The 19,129-nt window shown below is 54.0% G+C and overlaps 2 protein-coding genes across 4 annotated transcripts in view; both read left to right on the forward strand.

Moving 5' to 3' along the window:
* The first annotated feature begins 3,512 nt into the window (after window positions 1-3,512).
* On the forward strand, window positions 3,513-5,549 carry ATP5MC2 (ATP synthase membrane subunit c locus 2). Its single transcript, XM_032441636.1, has 5 exons — window positions 3,513-3,644; window positions 4,406-4,479; window positions 4,787-4,864; window positions 5,056-5,216; window positions 5,290-5,549. Exons 1-5 carry the CDS (start codon window positions 3,563-3,565, stop codon window positions 5,402-5,404), a joined length of 510 nt encoding a protein of 169 aa, XP_032297527.1. The 5' UTR covers window positions 3,513-3,562; the 3' UTR covers window positions 5,405-5,549.
* Window positions 5,550-6,391: 842 nt separating this feature from the next.
* The window catches only part of LOC107306968 (cyclic AMP-dependent transcription factor ATF-7), a 50,286-nt gene continuing 37,548 nt past the window's right edge, over window positions 6,392-19,129 (forward strand). The window contains exon 1 of one of the 3 annotated variants that reach the window (XM_015850392.2): window positions 6,392-6,520. The gene's annotated coding sequence lies outside the window, so the exon portion shown is untranslated. Of the gene's footprint in view, window positions 6,521-7,678; window positions 8,416-13,580; window positions 13,773-19,129 lie in introns of those variants that run through there. The other 2 variants (XM_015850394.2, XM_015850393.2) reach the window with 2 other exon arrangements.

The following is a 19,129-nucleotide window of genomic DNA, read 5'->3' on the forward strand; positions in this document are numbered from 1 at the left end:
TGCTCCCCCCCCCCCCCCCAACCCCGACCCCAATAAATATCTCCATTTCCTGCTGTCCCGGAGGGAAGATCCGATCCGCTGTTAAATGTCAGGGACGTAAAGTGAAGTTTGTCATAAAAGAAGGAAAAGGGACATAAAATAAGACAGAGGGGGGCTGGGGGGGGGATAGAATGTCCCTCAATGGTGGCAGAATGTGGGGTTGGGGGGCACAGCCCCCATAGGGGTGATAGAGGGACCCCCAGAGAGCCACAATGAGACCCCACAGCCTTAATGACACACAGGGGGGGTCTGGGGGGGGGAGGTTGTATTGGTGCCTCTATACCCCTGTGCACACCTCGGTGCATCCCACCCCATCTTTATCAGCAGCACCGAAAAGCCCCAAAGTCGCCCCAAATTCACCCCCCCCCCCCCCCCGTGGTTCCTCCTCCCCATCCCAGCCTCTCTCGCATGACGCCATCCCCATTCGGGCCCCTCTGAATCACTTGGTTTCAGGCGCTAATTAAGCAATGAGCCACAACGGCGCGGATTTATGGGGCCGTATTTCAGACGGTGGCACCGAGAGAACGTCCCTGCTGGGAGCCCCGGGGCCACCCCGATATGGGGGGGGGGCTTCAAGCGGGGGGGGGGGGTTGGTAAAGGAGCACTCAAGGCCCAAAGGTGCCGCTCTGAGTCCGGGGGGGGTCACCCAATGTGTAGAAATGGGATCGTTCTCGGTGTCACTGGATCAGCACCATCCTCTGCCCACCCCCCCCCGTTGGGATCCAGCTGTGTATGGGTGTAATGGTGATGCTGGGATCCAGCTGTGCCCAGATGTGGCAGTGATCCCAAGGGCCGGCTGTGAGCAGGTGGGATGGTGATGGTGGGACCCAGCTGTGTCCAGACTCCACATCAATCCCTGCCCCCAGCTGTGTACGGGTGTAACGGTGATGCTGGGATCCAGCTGTGCCCAGATGTGGAAGAACCTCCCCCCTGGATCCAGCTGTGTGCAGCTGCAATGGCAATGTTGGGGTCCAGCTGTGCACAGCTGTAGCAGAGTCTCACTGTGTCACAACCCCCTGCCACTGTCCCTCTGTCCGTCCACCTGTCCCTCCATCCCTCAGACTCTCTGTCTCTACAACCTCCTGTCCCTCTGTCCTTCCATCACTGACCTTTTGGGATGTGATCCTCTCTGTCCCTCTGGAAGTGTCCAACTTTTTGTCCCCATCCCATCCCATCCCATCCCATCCCATCCCATCCCATCCCATCCCATCCCATCCCATCCCCATCCACTCCTCTATCCTCCGCGATCCCCCTAATCCCACCGTCAATTCATCCATCCCATTCCAACACATCCCCATCACACACCCTTAACCCATGCCTATTCCTTGTCAATCTCCACCCAACCCATCCCCCTCCCAGACAATTCATCCAATCACGTCAATATCATCCAATCCCACCTCATCTATCCATCCCCATTCCCACACACACTTATCCCTATCCATCCATCCCACCCCATCCCATCTCATTTACCATCATCCATCCCCATCCCATCCCATTCCCATCCATCCGATCCCATCCCATCTCCAGCCATCCTACCATCTACCCTCAATCCACCCATCCATTCACATCCACCCCAGTGCCTCGCATTAGGCGGGCATACAGTCAGTCCCATCCCACCATCCACCCCATCCCTCTGGGAACGGTATGGAACATCACAGTGACAACCCCCCCCTCCCATCCCCCCACCCCTATAAAGAACCCCCCCACACATCGGGCTCATCACCGCTTCCCTGCGGTGCTTGGAGCCGGCCGTTCATGTCCAAGGTCAAAGCATGCGTGACATTAACACAGCGACGGCGGAGGGGATGGGGATGGGGGATGGCCCCCCGGGGTTGGTGGGGTTGGTTGGGGGGGAGAGCAGACGCTGAGCTTTAATTGTAAGAGCCGTTAAGGTCAATGGTGGCGGATGGAGCCGGGGCTTCAATCAGGAATAAGGGGGGAAATGGGGAAAATGGTGATTAGAAATGAACTGAGGAGGGAATAATTGGCTTTTGGGGGGGGGTTTCATGATAGGGGGGGGGGGAGTAATATTGGGGGGACAGGCAATGGAATTGGGTTGGGTGGGTGGGGATGGGAACCCCCCCATTGTGACAGGTGGACGGACGGATGGATGGGGCTTCCTTCAGCCCGGCTCCTCTCTATTGATTTTCCTTTATGAAAGTTAATTATAAACAATGATTTAATTATAGCGGCGCTCTCCGGCTTTTATGGCTTCCCGCATTAGGGCGACCCATAAATCCTCGACAGCCACCCAATGGGACCCCACAAACCCCCAATTCCCCTATAACCGTAAAACCCAACCCCCATCCCATAATCACCCCTATAGGCCCCTCTATACACTAAAGACCCTTATCACCAAACCGGAGCCCAAGTCCCCTATAACCCCCAACCCACAAACCCCCCACAGACTCCCCCAATCCCCCCCAAAGACCCCCTATAACCCGAAACTCCTATACCCCTTAAACCCCAAAACCCCCCCAGATCCCATCTCTAATCCTCCCAGACCCCCCTTACCCTCTAAAACACCCAAAATCCCCCTAACCCTATATCCTCTCCAATCCCCCAGATCCAATCCCGCCGCATAGACCTATACCACGCAACACTCTATACCCTAAAGCCCCGAACCCCCCCGCAGATCCAGTCCCCTCTTAAAACCCCCTATTACCACCATAAGCGCCCAACCCCCGAGACTCCCCAATCCCCCTGCTAAATCCCCAAGACCCCTAATACCTAGAAAACCGACAACCCCCCACCCACCTCCTATTTCCCGCCGCCTCCAATTTCCCCCAAAGACCGCCCCTGATGCCCTTCAACCTCCTATTACCCCCTAAAGACTTAATACCCAACCCAGACACCCCAGACTCCTCAATCGCCCCTCTAAATCCCCAAGAACCTATATCCCCTAAACCAAAATCCCCCTAACCCGCCTATACCTCCAATCCCCAAGAGCCAATCCCCCCCAAAGAACCCCCTTACTCCTTCAAACCCTCCATAGTACCCCCGCCATAGCCTCTCTAACCCCAAACCCCAGACCCCTAGTCCCCTCATAAACCCCCTTACCCCAACAAGCCCCCCCAACCCAACCCGAGACTCCTATCCCCTCTAAATGCTCGCGCGAAGACCCTATAACCTCCTTAAAACACAACCCGAAACCCTCCTATTCCAGCCCCCAGCCAATTTCCGCCCAAAGCACCCTCTTATTAACCCTCAACCCTCTTACCCCAAGACCTTATACCCTAAACCCCCATACCCCCCCCCCAATCCCCCTCTACGTGATCATGTGCACGTACATGCAAAGACACACATATATGTACACACACATACATGTACACACACATACATGTACACACACACACACACGTTGCACAGCCCCCTATAGGCAGAGCTTGCAGTTCTCCATGGTGCCGCCAGGGGGCGCTGTATCCCCCCCGCCCCATTTGACCACGCCCCCTTCTGCCCTTCCCTATTGTTTTATCCTCCAGGCAGGCAGGCGGCGCTGAGCGGAAGTGGCCGCTCTATCCGCATGCCCCTCCTCCATCCTTCCCTCTCTGTGGTTCTTCCGGTGGTGCTTCCCCTCCGTGCTTTGCCCGCTGCCGGCGCTGCAGGTGAGTGGGCCGGGGGCTGCGGGTTGGTGGTGGTGGGGGGGGTCCTACTTCCTCCTAACTGGGGGTGATGGGGGGAGGAGACCCCAGTCCTGGGGTGGGAACATGGAGGAGAGACCCCCCCCCCATGAGCTGCTTTGAGGTCCCCCCCACGTTGAGTTCTATGGGTGAGGCTGGGGCGATCCCCCCCCCCCCTCGACCCCCACATTAACCCCCCTTAGCGGTGCTGCCCCCCCCCCCCTCCCCATCCCCATTCAATGCACTGAGGGCTGTTCCTTAATGCCATGTATTGGGGTGAGCCCTTCGTGCTGCTCTTTAGGGGGAGACCTTCACTCTGAGCCCCCCCCCCCCCCCCATATTAGGGTCACCACCCCCCCACGTTACACTTTGCCATCACCCCCCTTCACCATAAGCATTGGGAGCCCCCATTGGGACCCCCACCCTCATCCCATCCCTCTGGGCTCCCTTATTGGGACCCCCACCCCCATTTGGGTTCCCTTATGTCCCCTCCCCTCACCCCATCCCTATGACCTCCAGGGTACCCCCCCAACCCANCTCATCAGCCCCATACCCCCTCAGCTCCATGCCCCCCCTGCTCTGCCCCCCACCCTCTGACCACCCATTAGTGGCACTCAGTTGGCCTTGTCCCCTGGATGACATGAATATGGCCCTACCCACATGGCTCAGCCCTTCTGATATCCCCTTATCCCCCCCTGCATGTCCCCATGGCCACCTTCCCCCTCACTCTCCTATATCTCTTCCAGCTGTGTCCCACCACGCGTGTCCCTCTTCCCTCACCATGTACAACTGTACAAAGCTCGTCACTGTTCCTGCGCTGGTGAGTGGGGACAAAGCATTGATGGGTGACAAAGCTTCAACCCCCAACATCCCATCCTGACCCTATGGGCAGGAGGGACACAAAGTGGTGCTGTGGGTTGGGGTGGGAGAGAATTCTGGGGTGGGGTTATGGAGCTTTAAGGCCACAGACTGTGTTTGAGGGTGGCTTTGGGGTGGGTGGGCTGTGTTATGTCCCTTCAAGGGGAGGGGTTTTGGAGCTTTAAGGCCACAGACTGTGTTTGGGGTTGGCTTTGGGGTGGGCTGTGTTATGTCCCTCCAAGCAATATGATAGCAGTGATGTCTTGCAGGTGTGGAGGAGCCCACGTGTGCTGTGCCAGCCTCTCTCTGCCTCCCTGCTCAGCAAACCCAATGCACACATGGAGCAGGTAAAGAGGTGGGGGGGCACGGAGGGATCAGGGGGATTCTGAACATGGGGGGCACTCGTGGGCATGGGGAAGGAGCCTGTGTCCAATGGGGTCCTCAGGGGGCTGTAAGGTGGGCAGAAACTAAGGCAGAGGGGGCTGTGGTGAGGCTGTCCATCCCCATTCCACCTCTTGTCCCCATTGTCCCATCCCAGGTGAACCCAAGTGCCCGTAGGAGCATCGTGACGAGTGTTGCCCGCAGGGACATCGACACTGCAGCCAAATTCATCGGTGCTGGAGCAGCCACTGTGGGGGTGGCAGGTTCTGGGGCTGGAATTGGCACCGTCTTTGGCAGTCTCATCATTGGTTATGCCAGGTGAGGAGGGGGCAGGGGGGCAGGGGGGGGCACAGCAGCTCTATCCCACTGACCACGTTCCTATTTCCCCCAGGAATCCTTCTCTGAAGCAGCAGCTGTTCTCCTATGCTATCCTGGGATTCGCCCTGTCTGAGGCTATGGGACTCTTCTGCCTCATGGTGGCCTTCCTCATCCTCTTTGCCATGTGATGGAACCAATGGCAGTGATACAGTGATACAGTGACATGGTGACAGTGCCTGCACCTCAAACACAGCTGTGAATGTCCGGCGTGGGGCAGGGCCAGCCCCAAACCTCACCCCAACTGATGGGGGGAATAAATACGGTTGGATGACAGCTCTGTGTCCTCGTATCCTTGTATATACCCTGTATCCTTGGGCAGCTCTGTGTCCTTCTGCCTCCTTGGTGGCTGAACCCTAAGACTTGTCACTTGGCTGGGCTGGGGACACAGCACAGCCCCATATACACCCTTATGGGGACACAGCCCCATATACATCCCTATGGGGACACAGCACTGCCCCATATACATCCCTATGGGGACACAGCCCTATATACATCCCTATGGGGACACAGCACTTCCCCATATACATCCCTATGGGGACACAGCCCTATATACATCCCCTATGGGGACACAGCCCCATATACATCCCTATGGGGACACAGCACAGCCCCTTATACATCCCTATGGGGACACAGCCCCATATACATCCCTATGGGGACACAGCACAGCCCCATATACATCCCTATGGGGACACAGCCCCATATACACCCCCTATGTGAACACAGCACAGCTCCATATACAACCCCTATGGGGACACAACACAGCCCCATATACATCCCTATGGGGACATAGCCCCATATACACCCCCTATGTGAACACAGCACAGCCCCATATACAACCCCTATGGGGACATAGCCCCATATACATCCCCTATGGGGACACAACACAGCCCCATATACATCCCTATGGGGACACAGCACTGCCCCATATACACCCCTATGGGGACACAGCCCCATATACACCCCTATGGGGACACAGCACTGCCCCATATACACCCCCACTGAGGGGGCGTGGCCAATAGCCACGCCTACTTCTTAACTACGCCCCCTTAGCGCGAGGCCACGCCCACCGCTCACCTCCATTGGTTCCAATGGCGGCGTCTCCTCCCCTCAAGGTCTCGCGAGATCTCGGTGCATGGGCCGGGTCGGGGGGGGGCCGGGCCGGGCTGAGGGGAGGCGGGAGCGGCCGAGAGGGAGACGCAGCCAACGCGAGGCCCCGGCAGCGGCGGCAGCGGCCCCTCCCCGAGGTACGAGGCGGCTCCGGTGCTTAACGAGGCCTCCCCGGTATCGCTGGGGCTGCCCCGGAGGGAACGAAGGGCGGTGTGGGGAGCGCCGTGCCCCTCCCCCCCCATAACTCTGCCCCGAGTTTTCCTCAGGCGGCCGCGCTGCCCCCCCCCAACCTCACCCTCTGCCCGCCTCTTCGCTGATTGACGGCGAGCGGCGGCCAATGGGCTGCGCGGTAGGGTTTGAGTGACGGGCGTGACGGCCAATGGGGGCCGTGGATGGGTGCTGCCAGTGGGGGTGGTCACGCCTTTTGTGGGCGGGGCTTTCGGGTGGTTGTGAGGGGCCGGGCGTGGGCCTCGGAGGGGGGCAGAGACGGCCTGGGGGGGGATGGGGGTAATAGGGGTAAATGGGGTAAATGGGGGGTGAAAGGGGTTGTAATGGGGGTAAATAGGGGGGAATAGGGGGTAATAGGGGGAAGTACGGGGGTAAATGGGGGGAATGGGGGGGTAGAAATGGGATGTGGATTGAGGGGTGAAAGTGGGGCCTTGTGGGGTCTCAGAGGTCAGGAGGCATTTTGGGGTGGGGTCTGTAAGTGGGGGGTGGAGGCTGTGGGGGGGGTATGGTGGGATAGTGAGATGAGGGGGGGGCTGAGGATTGGGGGGTCCCTAAGGAGGTATTGGGGTGTTGAGGGTGTGGGGGGGTCCCTGGGGAGGTATTGGGGTCCTTAGGGAAGTGTTGGGGTCCCTATGGAGGTATTGGGGTCCCTATGGGGGTATTGGGGTCCCTATGGGAGGTATTGGGGTCCTGAGGGGGTTTTGGGGTCCTTAAGGGGGTTTTGGGGTCCCTAAGGGGGTTTTGGGGTCCCTAAGGGGGTTTTGGGGTCCTGAGGAGGTATTGGGGTCCTGAGGAAGTATTGGGGTCCTGAGGGTTTGGGGGGGTTTCTAGGGAGGTATTAGGGTCCTGAGGAGGTATTGGGGTCCTTAGGGAGGTATTGGGGTCCTGAGGGTGTGTGGGGGTCCCTAGGGGGGTATTGGGGTCCTTAGGGAGGATTGAGGTCCTGTGGGTGTGGGGATGTGGGGCACGAGGGGGGGTTTGGGGAGGCTTTGATATACAGCACTGGGGAACCCTGATGGGACAGGGAGTGATGTGGGGTGTGGGGGGTTCCTATGGGCCCTCCATTGAGTGCTGGGGGGCTCAGAGCTCCCAGGAGGTATCCAGAGGCTACAATGAGGCTGTAGGTGCCCCTGGGTTGGGGTATGGTGGGGGGGGGCTCTGAGCCAAGCCCACCCACCATCGAGGTGATCCCCTATAGCACACAGGGAGATCTGTGGGGGTTTGGTGTTTGCTTCCCCAGTGGTTCATTTCTCACTTTGGGCTTTGGGAGCACTGAAGCATTGCGGTGTCTCTGGGTAGTTTGGCCTCGGAATTGCTCTGTAGGATTGTCATTGTGGAGTCCTGCAGAGCTGTAAAGATGGTGGGGGCTTGGAGCATCTCTGTGATGGGGGAAGGTTGATTGCTATGGGGCTGTTCAACTTGGGGGAAGGCTGATATTGGGGGCTGAGCTGCTGGAAAGGAGCTGTGTATAGAAGGACCTGTGGGTCCTGGTGGTCAGCAGGATGACTGGAAGCCAGCAGCATGCTCTGGTGGCCAAGAAGGCTGATGGTTCCTTGGGGTCACTGCATAAAGTGTGGCCATCAGGGCAGGGAGCTGCTCCCCACTCTGCTCTGGGTGGCCCCATGTGGAGCAGTGGGTCCAGTGTTGAGCTCTCCAGTTCAGGGTGAAGAGCTGGTAGAGCCCTATGGGGTATGCAGAGCTATGAGGACAGACTGAGAGCCCCAGGGAAATAAGGGGAGAAGGGATCTGATCAATGCTGATCAATATCTCCAACCATTATCAACACTGTGATCATCTGCTTGAGGTATGCAGTGTGACACGCACTCCTCATTCTACACAGCTCCACTTCTCTGTGCTGCCCTCTCTGCATCCCACCCGTTATCATGGTGAAGTTATTCCTTCTCTCCCTGCTCAGGCCCCTTCCAAACGAGACCACGTCCCGACGTAACATGGAAGAGTCCAAGACGAAGGCGTTCCTTCAGCAGGCTGCCTGATTTGCTTTGCTTTTACTGCAGCTCTGCTTGAGTTGAGCCTTTTTGCTTCTTGGCCAGCAGCACCGAAGCCTGAAGGGATTGTCTGGTTCTTTGCAAACTGCTTTAAAAATAGGGTTGTCGTTGAAACGCAAGTCATTTCTGGAGGGGAATTCAGCTGCAGTTCTGAAGCACGGGCTTTGTTGGATGGTGTTTTTTGGCCTGGGATTTTCTCGGTGGGGACTAAGAATAACTTCAGTGTTTCAAAGGCTGTGGGAGGTGGATTCAACAGCCAGATATTGGGGGAATGTGTAGGTTTAACGTCCTCGCTCCTTGTTCTGTGAAGTGAGGGATCACATTTACCTTGTGCGACGTGAGTGCAGGGATTGGTGTCACTGAGCATCACTGCTTTGGGGGTTGGAGAGTGTTGGATGCTTGTTTGCCTTTGGTGTTTGAACTGATGGCAGTTTGGCTGATGGGAGCAGCTCAGCAATGGAAAGCACAGAACCAGAGGATGGAAGGTTGGAAGTGCCCTCAGTGCCCCCCATCCCTTACCCTACATGGTGCTGCTCCCACCCCCATCACCCCCCATAGGTTCCCATCCATGGCCCTATGAACCACCAGGGATGGGGCACCCTCACTTCTTCCCCTCTCCCACCCTGGAAGTCCTGAAGTGGTAGAATATATAGTAGAACTTGTACATCCCAGCCACGAATCTCCCTTAACAGTGTGCCAATCCTTTGCTTGTACCTAATTGCAGTATGCTAAACACTTCCTCTGCCTTTTGGCACTTGCCTGTCAACGAGCTAAAAATGATCCTGTCCACCTTCCTCAGCTCTCAGCCCAGCTCCACGCCCAGTTATTTTAATCTCCCCCTGTAAATCAATCCCTCCAGCTGCTTAACTCCGTTTTCCTCAATGCCTTCCAGTTTGGTGGCTCTGAGTTGAATGTGGTTCCCCCCCAATGCTGGGGCTCTGTGCTGCGTCCCAGGTTCTGAACAAGGAAAAGCATTACAAAAGCTTTGAAATGAGCTGAAACCTTCCCAATTACGTTTCGTATTTCACTCCAATGTCAGTTCCCCCCACGTTGAGGTGTTTTTTCTGGCATTAATTTGTACTAATTCTTCCTCCGCTCCTATTTCTGCTTTCTCAAGGTTCCTTGTTTTCCAGCGTTTCCCACCGTGTGTGTTTGATGCTCTGCTTCTTTTTGCTCTCAGTCTGATTTATGGAGCTGTTGGGTGAAAACAAACTTCCAGCACCTCCTTCAGCAATTCAATGGGGCTGTGGTAAGCATGAAAGAGCTGCAGCCCAGTGGTTGTACAGAAGAGCAGCATAGGAGCAGACAGGGAATAAATGAGCTGGAACTTCTCGTCATTATCTTCATTTAGAGCCCTTGGGATCTCTGTTGGAGCAGGATGGTTCTGCAGGGCTGCAGGAAGGTCTGTGCTTGGCATGGGGCTGGTAGGAGGTTTCCTTCCCCTCTTTTAAAAGGGGGAAGTTTGGGTATGGAGGAGGAGCTGGACATGCTGAGATCCACCAGCACTGCACAGTGTGGTGGCTGAGAGCTGCATTGGGGTATATGGGGTATATGGGGTATATGGGGTATATGGGGTATATGGGGTATATGGGGTATATGGGGTATATGCCCTTTGGGGTGTGCACAGTGCTGGGGACATGAGGACACGTCCACCCAGCACATATTGGGCAGTGCTTGTGGTGCACAGGGTGTGATACAGAATGCGTTACCATTGGTTGGGTATTGCTTTGGATTTGTTTTCTTTGCTTTTATTTTTGCTGCTGACTTTTTTGAGCCCAGCTTTCCAAACCTGCTCCTCCTCCAAGCGTTCAATACTCAAATACAACGTGTGCACCCCGATAGGGCTTTCCATTGCTGGTTGAAAACGTGTGTTATGGCAGACCCTGGGGACCTGTTGCTTCTTATCTCCCTTCCCCCTTATGTTCAGAGTAATTCTGTTTCTCTTTTTCCATTCCAAGGAGCTCGTAGCACAGCAGGCAGGTGCAGAGCAGCAGAGCAGAGATGTGAGCAGGTCTGGGTGTCCCATGGGAACCCAAAGGCAGAACCCTTTGATGCGGAGCAAACCACTGACCGTGAGCACAGCAAAAGCACATTAATAACCTGCCTTCCTTCCCAGCCCACCACAGGTTTCCATCTGCCACATCTCATCATCTGCTGACAGATCCCAGCTCGTGTCCCTTGGGTGTCACCAGCAGATGGGTGCCCGCATTGCACCCGCAGCCCCTGGGCTGTGCCCTGCGGTGCTGTTCTTTGCAGAGCTGCTGTTTTCCTTCTGTTTGGCTGCAATTAGTCTTGGCTGCTGGGATCCTACCTTAATTGTTCCTCTGAAGCTCAGCCTTTGGAGCCTTCCAGGAGGTTTCTTGTTGTTCTTTCCACCCTTTTGCCACACCTGGTTGGACACGCGTGAGCACACGCAGCCATCCAGCAGCCCTCGCCTTGTGCCTCGTGCCAAAGCTTGACATTTGTTTTTAAAACATGATTAATTCGGTGCCTTAAACAACTCCCAACGCAGTGTGGTTTCACCAGGGCTAAATCCAGCTTTCGTGCTGGCTTTCTTGGATCGCACCTCTTCCCTCCAACCCCTCCACACACACCGGGGGGCTCAATTGAGTTCTCCTCCCTCCATGCAGGAGCTGGGGCTGCTGCCCCACATGGAGAACATGGAGCTGAGCTCCAAGATGCCAGAGCTGCCATTTATTGAGCTGGAACAGCAGCAATGCGCTCAGCTCTATGGTTTGCCAGCAGAGCTGGCCCTGCAGCGCTCTGGAACGCTGCTGTGCCGTCCCACCCTCGTGCAGGAGATGCAGTGCCAGCTGCTTGGCAAGCAAACAAAGCACCCGGGCCGTGCTGCACCATGCAGGGATTTCACTCTGCACGCTCAGCCTCTGAGCTCTCTTTGTGAGAGCAGCCCCTGCGAAGGTGTTTTCCCCCCCTTCTCAAACTGCTCGTTGCACTTTTGGTTCTAAAGAGCAAAGCTGCAAAGTTCCCCAATTCCCTGCTATGGAGGATGGGCTGCCGTGCTCCCACTGCTGCTGCTTGCACAGCGCTTATGCAGCTTTCTCATTTCTTTTTTTCCTTATAGAGCTGTTTGCAGCCCCAGCTGGCAGAGCCCTCACTCCAAATACCATTGTTACTATTAAGAATCATGTTTAAAACCCCCCTAAAAAAGCAGCTTTTCACAAACTTCAGCATACGAAGGACTTGGCTGGAGGGAGACTTGGCAGCGCTGGGGAACAAGCAGTGTGTATTTATACCTGAGTGACTACGCCGAGCTGCGTTATACCCTTTAACTGTTTCCAACGTGAGTAAAGCAGGCTTAAAGCAGAACACACAGTGTTTTCTGCCAAATGCTTTCATTGGTGCTGAGTCAGCAAAGGGACCAAACCTTCGTGGTGCAGAGCAGGTGCTGCTGGTCGTGTCCATGGTTGAAGGTGCTGGAAATGCATGGGTAGTAAGGTCAGGCTGATGTTGAATTGTAGTTGTAACAGCACATGGAGTTTTCTTCCCCCTGTGCTGTTCTAATACTGTGGAGCTGGGGCTGATCTCCTGCCATCCCTATGGCAGCAGTGTCCCCTTTGTGAAGAGCAAAGGGAGATGAGGAGGGATGATGGCAGCCCTGGGTCAGCTGTTGGGGCCCCAAATGTGAGAGCAGACCCTGCAGTGCAGATTTACTGCCTGCAAATGGGGCCGGGGAAGTCTGCCTGCAAGCTTAGCTGGATCGGAAGGTGTTTATATAAGTATATATAAGCAAAGCTAATGTGATGAGATGGACATCACCCTGAGCACGTTAATGTGTGAATGTGTTGTGATGGAGCTGCTGAGAGACACCATGCTGCCTTCCTCCTTGGGATGCTTTCCATCTCTGCTGCCATTCCTTTGCTTTTATTAAGCTCTCTGCCCTTGGATGAGCAGCATTTCCAATGCTGAATCCATCACCTACATGAGATTTTGAATGGATATGTTGCTTCATTCACGGCTGAAACACAATTGCTCCAGAGGTGGGAAGCAGCTCTGGTTAAACAGTCACGTGTTGGGTTTCCAGACATGCCTTTTATTTGGAGGATTTCTTACTCCCTTCTGATTTTAGGGCTCACGTATGAAATAATGGTTCCATAAAGCGTGTGTGCCTTCGAATGCTGAGTAAATAAAACCACCCACATGGGGTGTAAATAAGAACAGGTGGGACAAAGTGGTTGTCCTTTATGGCAGCCCTCTGTGCCTTCCACCCCCAACACCCACCGGTGTCAATTCATGGCTTTAATTCATGGACTTTGGTTCATCCATAGGCATCCTTACATCTGAGCCTCTCTGCATTGGATCAGACTTGGATCCGCTGTAGGACTGCTCACATCCACCATCACAAGGAGAATACATCCCAGTTTCACTTGTGCTCCTCAATCCCATTTCTAGGAGCTTATTTTCTCACTTCCATTGAAACATGGGCTCGTACGGACTGAATAATTTCAGGAAACGGGTTGCAGTTTTTAGGTCACTTTGGCATTTCCTCGATAAAGCAGCGTGTTCTGCAGGGCCCATCACAGCTCTGCAGTAATTATCTCTGCTCAGTGAGAAGCAGTGGCTCTCTGAGGTTTTTCTCCCTTTCTTAAACCTGAGTTATTTCTCCCTCTTGTAGTAGAAGACGCACACACCCAGAGATGGATTGCTGCTAATGAAGGAGCACGGGGCAACCAAAAAGCTGCTTGTTGGAGATGCTTTCAGAGTTCTCCTTTTGCTGCAGTGCCCAAAGAAATCCCAGCTGGTGATCTGTTCTGAGCATCTTTTCCTGCCCCATAAAGTGCCCCAGTTGGTTTGGTTGTGGCACAAAGGAGGGAGGCAGAGGTGATGGGGAGGTTTGTGTTGTGCTCAGTGCTGGGTCTGCTCTTATCTGCTGCCCCTTTGGGTTCGTGCTGAGGTTGTTTTGTTCCTTGTGTCTGTTCTTAGCAGAGAAGCAGCATCTGGGTTCATCTCCCTTAAGCTGGAGAGGTCCTGCAGCAGCCCCTGAGTGATGAGCATCGTTTGAGCCTTGCTGAGGAGCTGCTCTGTGCTCCCACCAAATCACATCCAGGTGCCTGTGAGCCGTGCTCTGCCTGCTGCTGGAGTCCTTCAGCCCTTCTCTTAACCAGAAACTTGAAGGGGGAAAGCACAATTCTGCCTTGTGAGTAATTGGACTGTGATTTAGAAATGATCTTTCTCCATCTTCTCGCCTGGGGAAGTTGCTGACTTGCTGGTTTATGTTGGATTTTGTCTCATATTCATCAAAGGCTTCCAGACCCTTTGGACAGATGCCTTTTTGTATTAGGAATCTGATACTTGGCACCGCACTAGAGAAACCTTGCTCGTGTTAAAGCGTGTTGTGCCAAGCAAGGGCTGCTCTGGTGATGTTTGGTGATGGAAAGCATTTCAAGAGAAGCCACTGTTTATCTCCAAGGAATTTGCCCATGGAAGGAGGAGCAGGAGGATGCTTCCCTCCCCCTTCAGCTGTGTGTGACCCCCAGCATCCTTCCCTTTGTGCTGTATGTGATGTGTGAGCCTATGTGGGACCTCTCCAACACCTCTCCCACATCACAGGCTGGGCCAGATCTGATATGGAAGTTGGCCAGGGTCAGGAGGATGGTGGACAACCGTGCTGTGCTGACAGCTCTTATCCTTCCAGCCCTTGGCGTGGAGGCAGGGTTAAGGAATGGCTCTTTTTGTTATGGTAACAGTAAACTTGGTACTGTTTATAAGAGTTCTAAACAGGGAGTTGTGTGGCTGGGAGGGCTGGTGGAAGCGGTGCTGGGGGAAGCATTCAGGCTGCCCGGGGCTCTCAGCCGAGGGGTTTGTTGATGTTACTCCAAGGGAAAGCTTTTCTAGCCCCAGCCTTTGGCTGATGTGCTGGTAATCCAGTGCTGGGGTTTTCCATCTGACAGGACGCTGACAATGCCTCCCTGTCCCATCACATACGTGCTTGGAGCTGGACGGCAGCTCTCGGTGGCGGCTGCTGTTTCATGTGAGATTTGACCCTTTTCCCAAAGCATGTGGGAACGCTCTTTTATTTGCAGCTGAGCCGTCGCTTTGCTCCTCCATGTGCTGCTGTCTGCTTTGTACGGCCCTGCAGGGAAGGAGAGGACGTCGTGCTAACAACATTTGCAGCTCACAGCAGTGCTGCAGCTCTAGGGCTGCTGGGTGGCTCTTGCAGGTAGGGGGTATAGATGTATTTAGTGCCATATAGATCCCAAAGCAGCAGGTCTGTTGCTGGTGATATCCTGTGGCTCTGCAGGCTCAGGAGGGACCCCCTTGGACTTTGCTTCCACTCCGAGCTGTAGGTTAACTCGTAATGACTTGTTAAATACGGCGTGTCTGTTGGAGATTTACCTCCCGATAGCTCCTTGCCAATATTCCAGTTTATACAGTTGGGTTTACTTTATCAGGCTTATAAAAGTATCAGGGTGTTGTGCCTCCAAAGCAGATTTTACAGCGCTGCCTTTTGGTTTTCTTTCCCAGCTGACAGCTTGAAGCTGCCTGGAGCTTTTGGGTTGCAAAGCAAACATTCTCACTCCTTCCCTCGCACCCCAGAATAACTTGAAGTCAAAGCCTGGGGCTCCCAGTAGCCTGCATGTACCCACACAGTGCCATCCTCTCTGCAGGGCTGGAGAGCTCTCAGCACATCTATGGGTGCAAGAGATGGGGATGAAGAAGTGAACATAGAGCTGGGCAACCCAGGGAGGAATGGGCTGCTTCCCTGAGTCCTTAGGCATCAAACTGGGGCTGAAGAGCTAGCAGCTGCTCCCAGTTGAGCTGTGCATGGATCTCTGTGCCTTTTGGGGTGGCTGTTGGGGATGCTGCTGCTCTCTGGCTCCAGATTTCAGCTGAGCATTCATGTGAACGATCAGGAAACACAAAGCAGAGAGCTGTTAATGGCTACACTCAGACAAATAATAAAGAGCCCTTCCTGGAACGCTCTCAAAGCACCATATTTCCTTCCTCGCATTTTAGTGGGAAATCTCTTACTATTTTTGAAAGCTTGGGGCAGTGCCTTACACTTCCTTCTCTTTTGGGTAGCGGCCTAGAAATGGCCATCGTGCTTTGCCTTTCCTTCCCTCGTGCTTATCCAGCAGCACTTTGCTTTTCATTGCACTCAACCTTCCTCCAGCTCCCAATGGCAATTACACATTCTGCACTGAGCCTGCCTGCAATCTTGTCTATTCCTCTGTAGCAAGACGTATGCGGCAGCACAGATCCTGTGCAGCCATCCATAATCATCTCGTTTATTGTGGTTTTATCTCTTCTTCCCAGTAGCAATGTACTGCCCGTCCTTGGGGCTCCGCTCTGGTGTCTTGAGCACCATTTGTGTTTGAATAGGCTTGTTTGTATCGCTGCTCCGCTTGTTAATGCTCTTGGCATGGCTCCCAGGTCTCAACAAACTTCCCCAAATTGATCTGGGATGGCCTTGTGACTCATTAGGCTGCGAGAATTAATCCCATGTAGCTCAGCCTCATCAAAACCGAACTCGTTGCTCTGTGCTGCCTTTTACAGGAGCTGCCATGGGGAGGTGGGAGCTTTGTATTGCATTGCTCCCAATCGGCCCAACTCCCTGCAGGAGGATGGGGGCATCCTCACCACGTTCCTCTCTCAGCTCCTTGGTGTCATTTTCTGTCACCCTCTCCAGGTCCTCCACCCTTCCCAAAAGCTCTTTGCCCTGTTTGGCAGCGCAGGAAGGACTTGCAAACAGGTTTTGCTCTGTTGCCCATCGGTGGAAAGGCGCCTCCAGCTGCACCCAGCTCAGGCTTGTTGCTGCATGCTGTGCTGGGCTGCCTTGCACTGATGAGAACTGCATCGTTTTGGAAGGCAGAACAGCTCAATCCCACAGCAGCCCCACATCAGGTTGGAGCACACCAGGAGCTGAAGCCTCATCAACCCATACACAGAGCACAGAGCTGATCCCAACCTGCAGATTGGTGCCCGAAGCCAACAGCCCTTTTCTTTGTGCCCTGCACCTCTCAGCTCACAGCTGGGTCCCCAGGCACCTCCTTTCCATCCCCATCCCCATCCCCATCCCCATCCCCATCCCTATCCCCATCCCTATCCCCATCCCTATCCCCATCCCTATCCCCATCCCCATCCCCATCCCTATCCCCATCCCCATCCCCATCCCCATCCCCATCAATGCTTCTGCAGCTCATCCTTCAGGCAAGTGAATGGCAGCAGTGCACACACACACACACACACACACACACACACACACACACACACACACACATCAGAGCGTGCCATTTGCTTTAGTTTTCTGTTCCACTTTCAGCCTATTTTTAGGAGGCAGCTTCCCCAGCTCTTTTGGTTTTGTTTCATAGCCGGTGCAAACCTCGATGCTTTAATTTTGTGGTCTCATTAATGTAAAGTTTATCCTTCTGATTTATGGGAATGAACCATAAATGTGCTGGTGCTGGGAAACCAGTGAGTGCATTGGGGAGCCGTGCTGTGGGGCCGTGCTGTGGGGCTGTGCTATGAGGCTGTGCTGGCACATTTGCAACAGAACAATTTCTGCATCCACCCCGCGATTCAATGGGATTTGAAGTATTTCAGCTTGTTTTGCAAGACGCAGATGTGAGAGCATTGGGCACAGGCATTCCTGCAATAACAATAGTCACATGCAAGCACAACAATAGAGCCTTATTTTTAGAGCTTTTTTCATAGCAGCCCTGTCCCCCAGCATTCAGCACTTGGTGGCTGGGGATCTGAAGATGGAAGGGAAGGTTTGCAGTGGCTGTGCAGAAGAAATGTGTGTTGTTTGGGGTCCCATAGTGATATAGGGATATGGGTTGTATGTGGGGCAGCAGGAGCAGCTCTATGGGGATAATGTGCATCCTGGTCTCCAGGCTGTGGTTGCTCATTACTTCTGCAAACCATCTGACTTGTATGTATCTGCAGATCCCGGCTTCACGCTGCTTTCCAACCTTGACTCCTCGTTGGCAGTTGGCTGGAGCTGGTCTGTAACAGCTTTACAAACAGAATCCTGCCTGCATCATGGCACGGATCAGGGTCATCATAGGAACCTGATGGGACGTTTGCAGTGAGATATATATGTGCAAGAGTCCCTTGGTAGGTAACAAACAGCACCAAAGAAGAGCTGCCCAACCAACACTGCAGCCAAAACCACGTCCTGAGGCTCCAGCCCGCTTCAGTTTAAAGCTGATCTGAAAAGCTGCAGAGCATCACGGATGAAAGGGCCCATAAATGCCAAGAAGTGCTTTGGAAAACCTGCATCCTGCTTTTCTTTTTTTTATCTCCTCAAGTGTTTCCAAATGGAAGTTGTTTCAAATGGGTTCCGTGAGGTGCCAGCACAGTCCTGGGGGAAATCCTGTTCAGGAAGGCTGGTCTTTCATTGCTGCTGTTGATGCGTGTAGTACATCTAATTCGTTTTAAGGGAGTTAAAATATTACCCCTAGGTGTCTGTCTAGACGAGGATAACGGGCTTGGTTTTGTTCTTAATGGGTTAGTTAACGTGCTTTGGGACCACTTTGCTTTATGGACTGATTTACCAGGGGGGAAAGCAGCATATGGGGTTGGCTTTAATATCTGCAGGAAGAATGAAACTTTTTAAAATAGGGGAAAATGTTGATGGCTGAGGTAAGTGAAATGAGCTCACTGCCAGGCCAGCAACACAGCCCCAACCTTTGGCCTTCAATACCCAGAATGGCACCTTTGGTGTGTGCTGCAGTGCTGGGGGGGCAGCAGGGGATGGGATCCTTACGTAGGTGGGGGGGATGCAGGGGGTTGGGTGGTAATGGTGGGGAAGGGCAGCATTTCCCTATCAGATCAGGGAGCAATGAATGCAGCAGCAAGGGGGAATGAAGCATCATCTGCAGACCTGCAGGAGGGGATGGCATTGGATTAGGGTTAGAACTCTTCTGTCTGCTGCCTTCCCATTGCTTCATAGGGTCATTATAGTTGGAAAAGACCACGTCAGATCATTGAGCCCAACCTTCTGGACTCGCCATCCCTGTGGTGGATTTTCCATTTACACCCCAATGGTTCTGCAGGGATTTTGCGTGGTTTTGAGTTCCGCAGGTGCTGATTTGATATTTTCATTTGAATTCTCTCCATTCTTCATAAAGGAATTATGCTGCCAAGTTCCATGTGGCTCCGCTGTGTGCTCTATTGAGCAGCCTGCAGCCTTGCTGGGTTGCACACAGAACTGATGCAGTGTCTGCACCGCTCCTGACTCAGACTTTCCAAAGCCTCAAAACAAAAGTAGGTTGTGTCCAGTTTTTTCCTTCATCAGAGCAATAATCTGAGCTTAACGTTGGGGAAAAAGTCAGCTTTGTCAGCGCTGACACCCTTAGGTAAGAGCTGAAGTGGTCAGCAGTGGAGAGACGTGCAGTCCTGCCTTTGGGAGCATCCTTTTGCAAGGCTCCACTTGCTTTGGTGAGGAACAGGCTGCAGCTGAAGGTGGGGATGAGATCTGCTGCATAGATGCACTGTTGGAAGCCAGGCCTTGTGTTGATGTCCTTCATGCTGTGCACCCCATGGATG

Source organism: Coturnix japonica, unplaced genomic scaffold (genome assembly GCF_001577835.2).
Source record: "Coturnix japonica isolate 7356 unplaced genomic scaffold, Coturnix japonica 2.1 chrUnrandom339, whole genome shotgun sequence".
NCBI classification, from domain to species: domain Eukaryota; kingdom Metazoa; phylum Chordata; class Aves; order Galliformes; family Phasianidae; genus Coturnix; species Coturnix japonica.

Coding starts and splice junctions, on each gene's coding strand:
- ATP5MC2 (XM_032441636.1), top strand. CDS start 3,563: ATGCCCCTCCTCCATCCTTCCCTCTCTGTGGTTCTTCCGGTGGTGCTT. Junction 4,480..4,786: donor TCGTCACTGTTCCTGCGCTG/GTGAGTGGGGAC, acceptor GATGTCTTGCAG/GTGTGGAGGAGCCCACGTGT. Junction 4,865..5,055: donor CCAATGCACACATGGAGCAG/GTAAAGAGGTGG, acceptor GTCCCATCCCAG/GTGAACCCAAGTGCCCGTAG.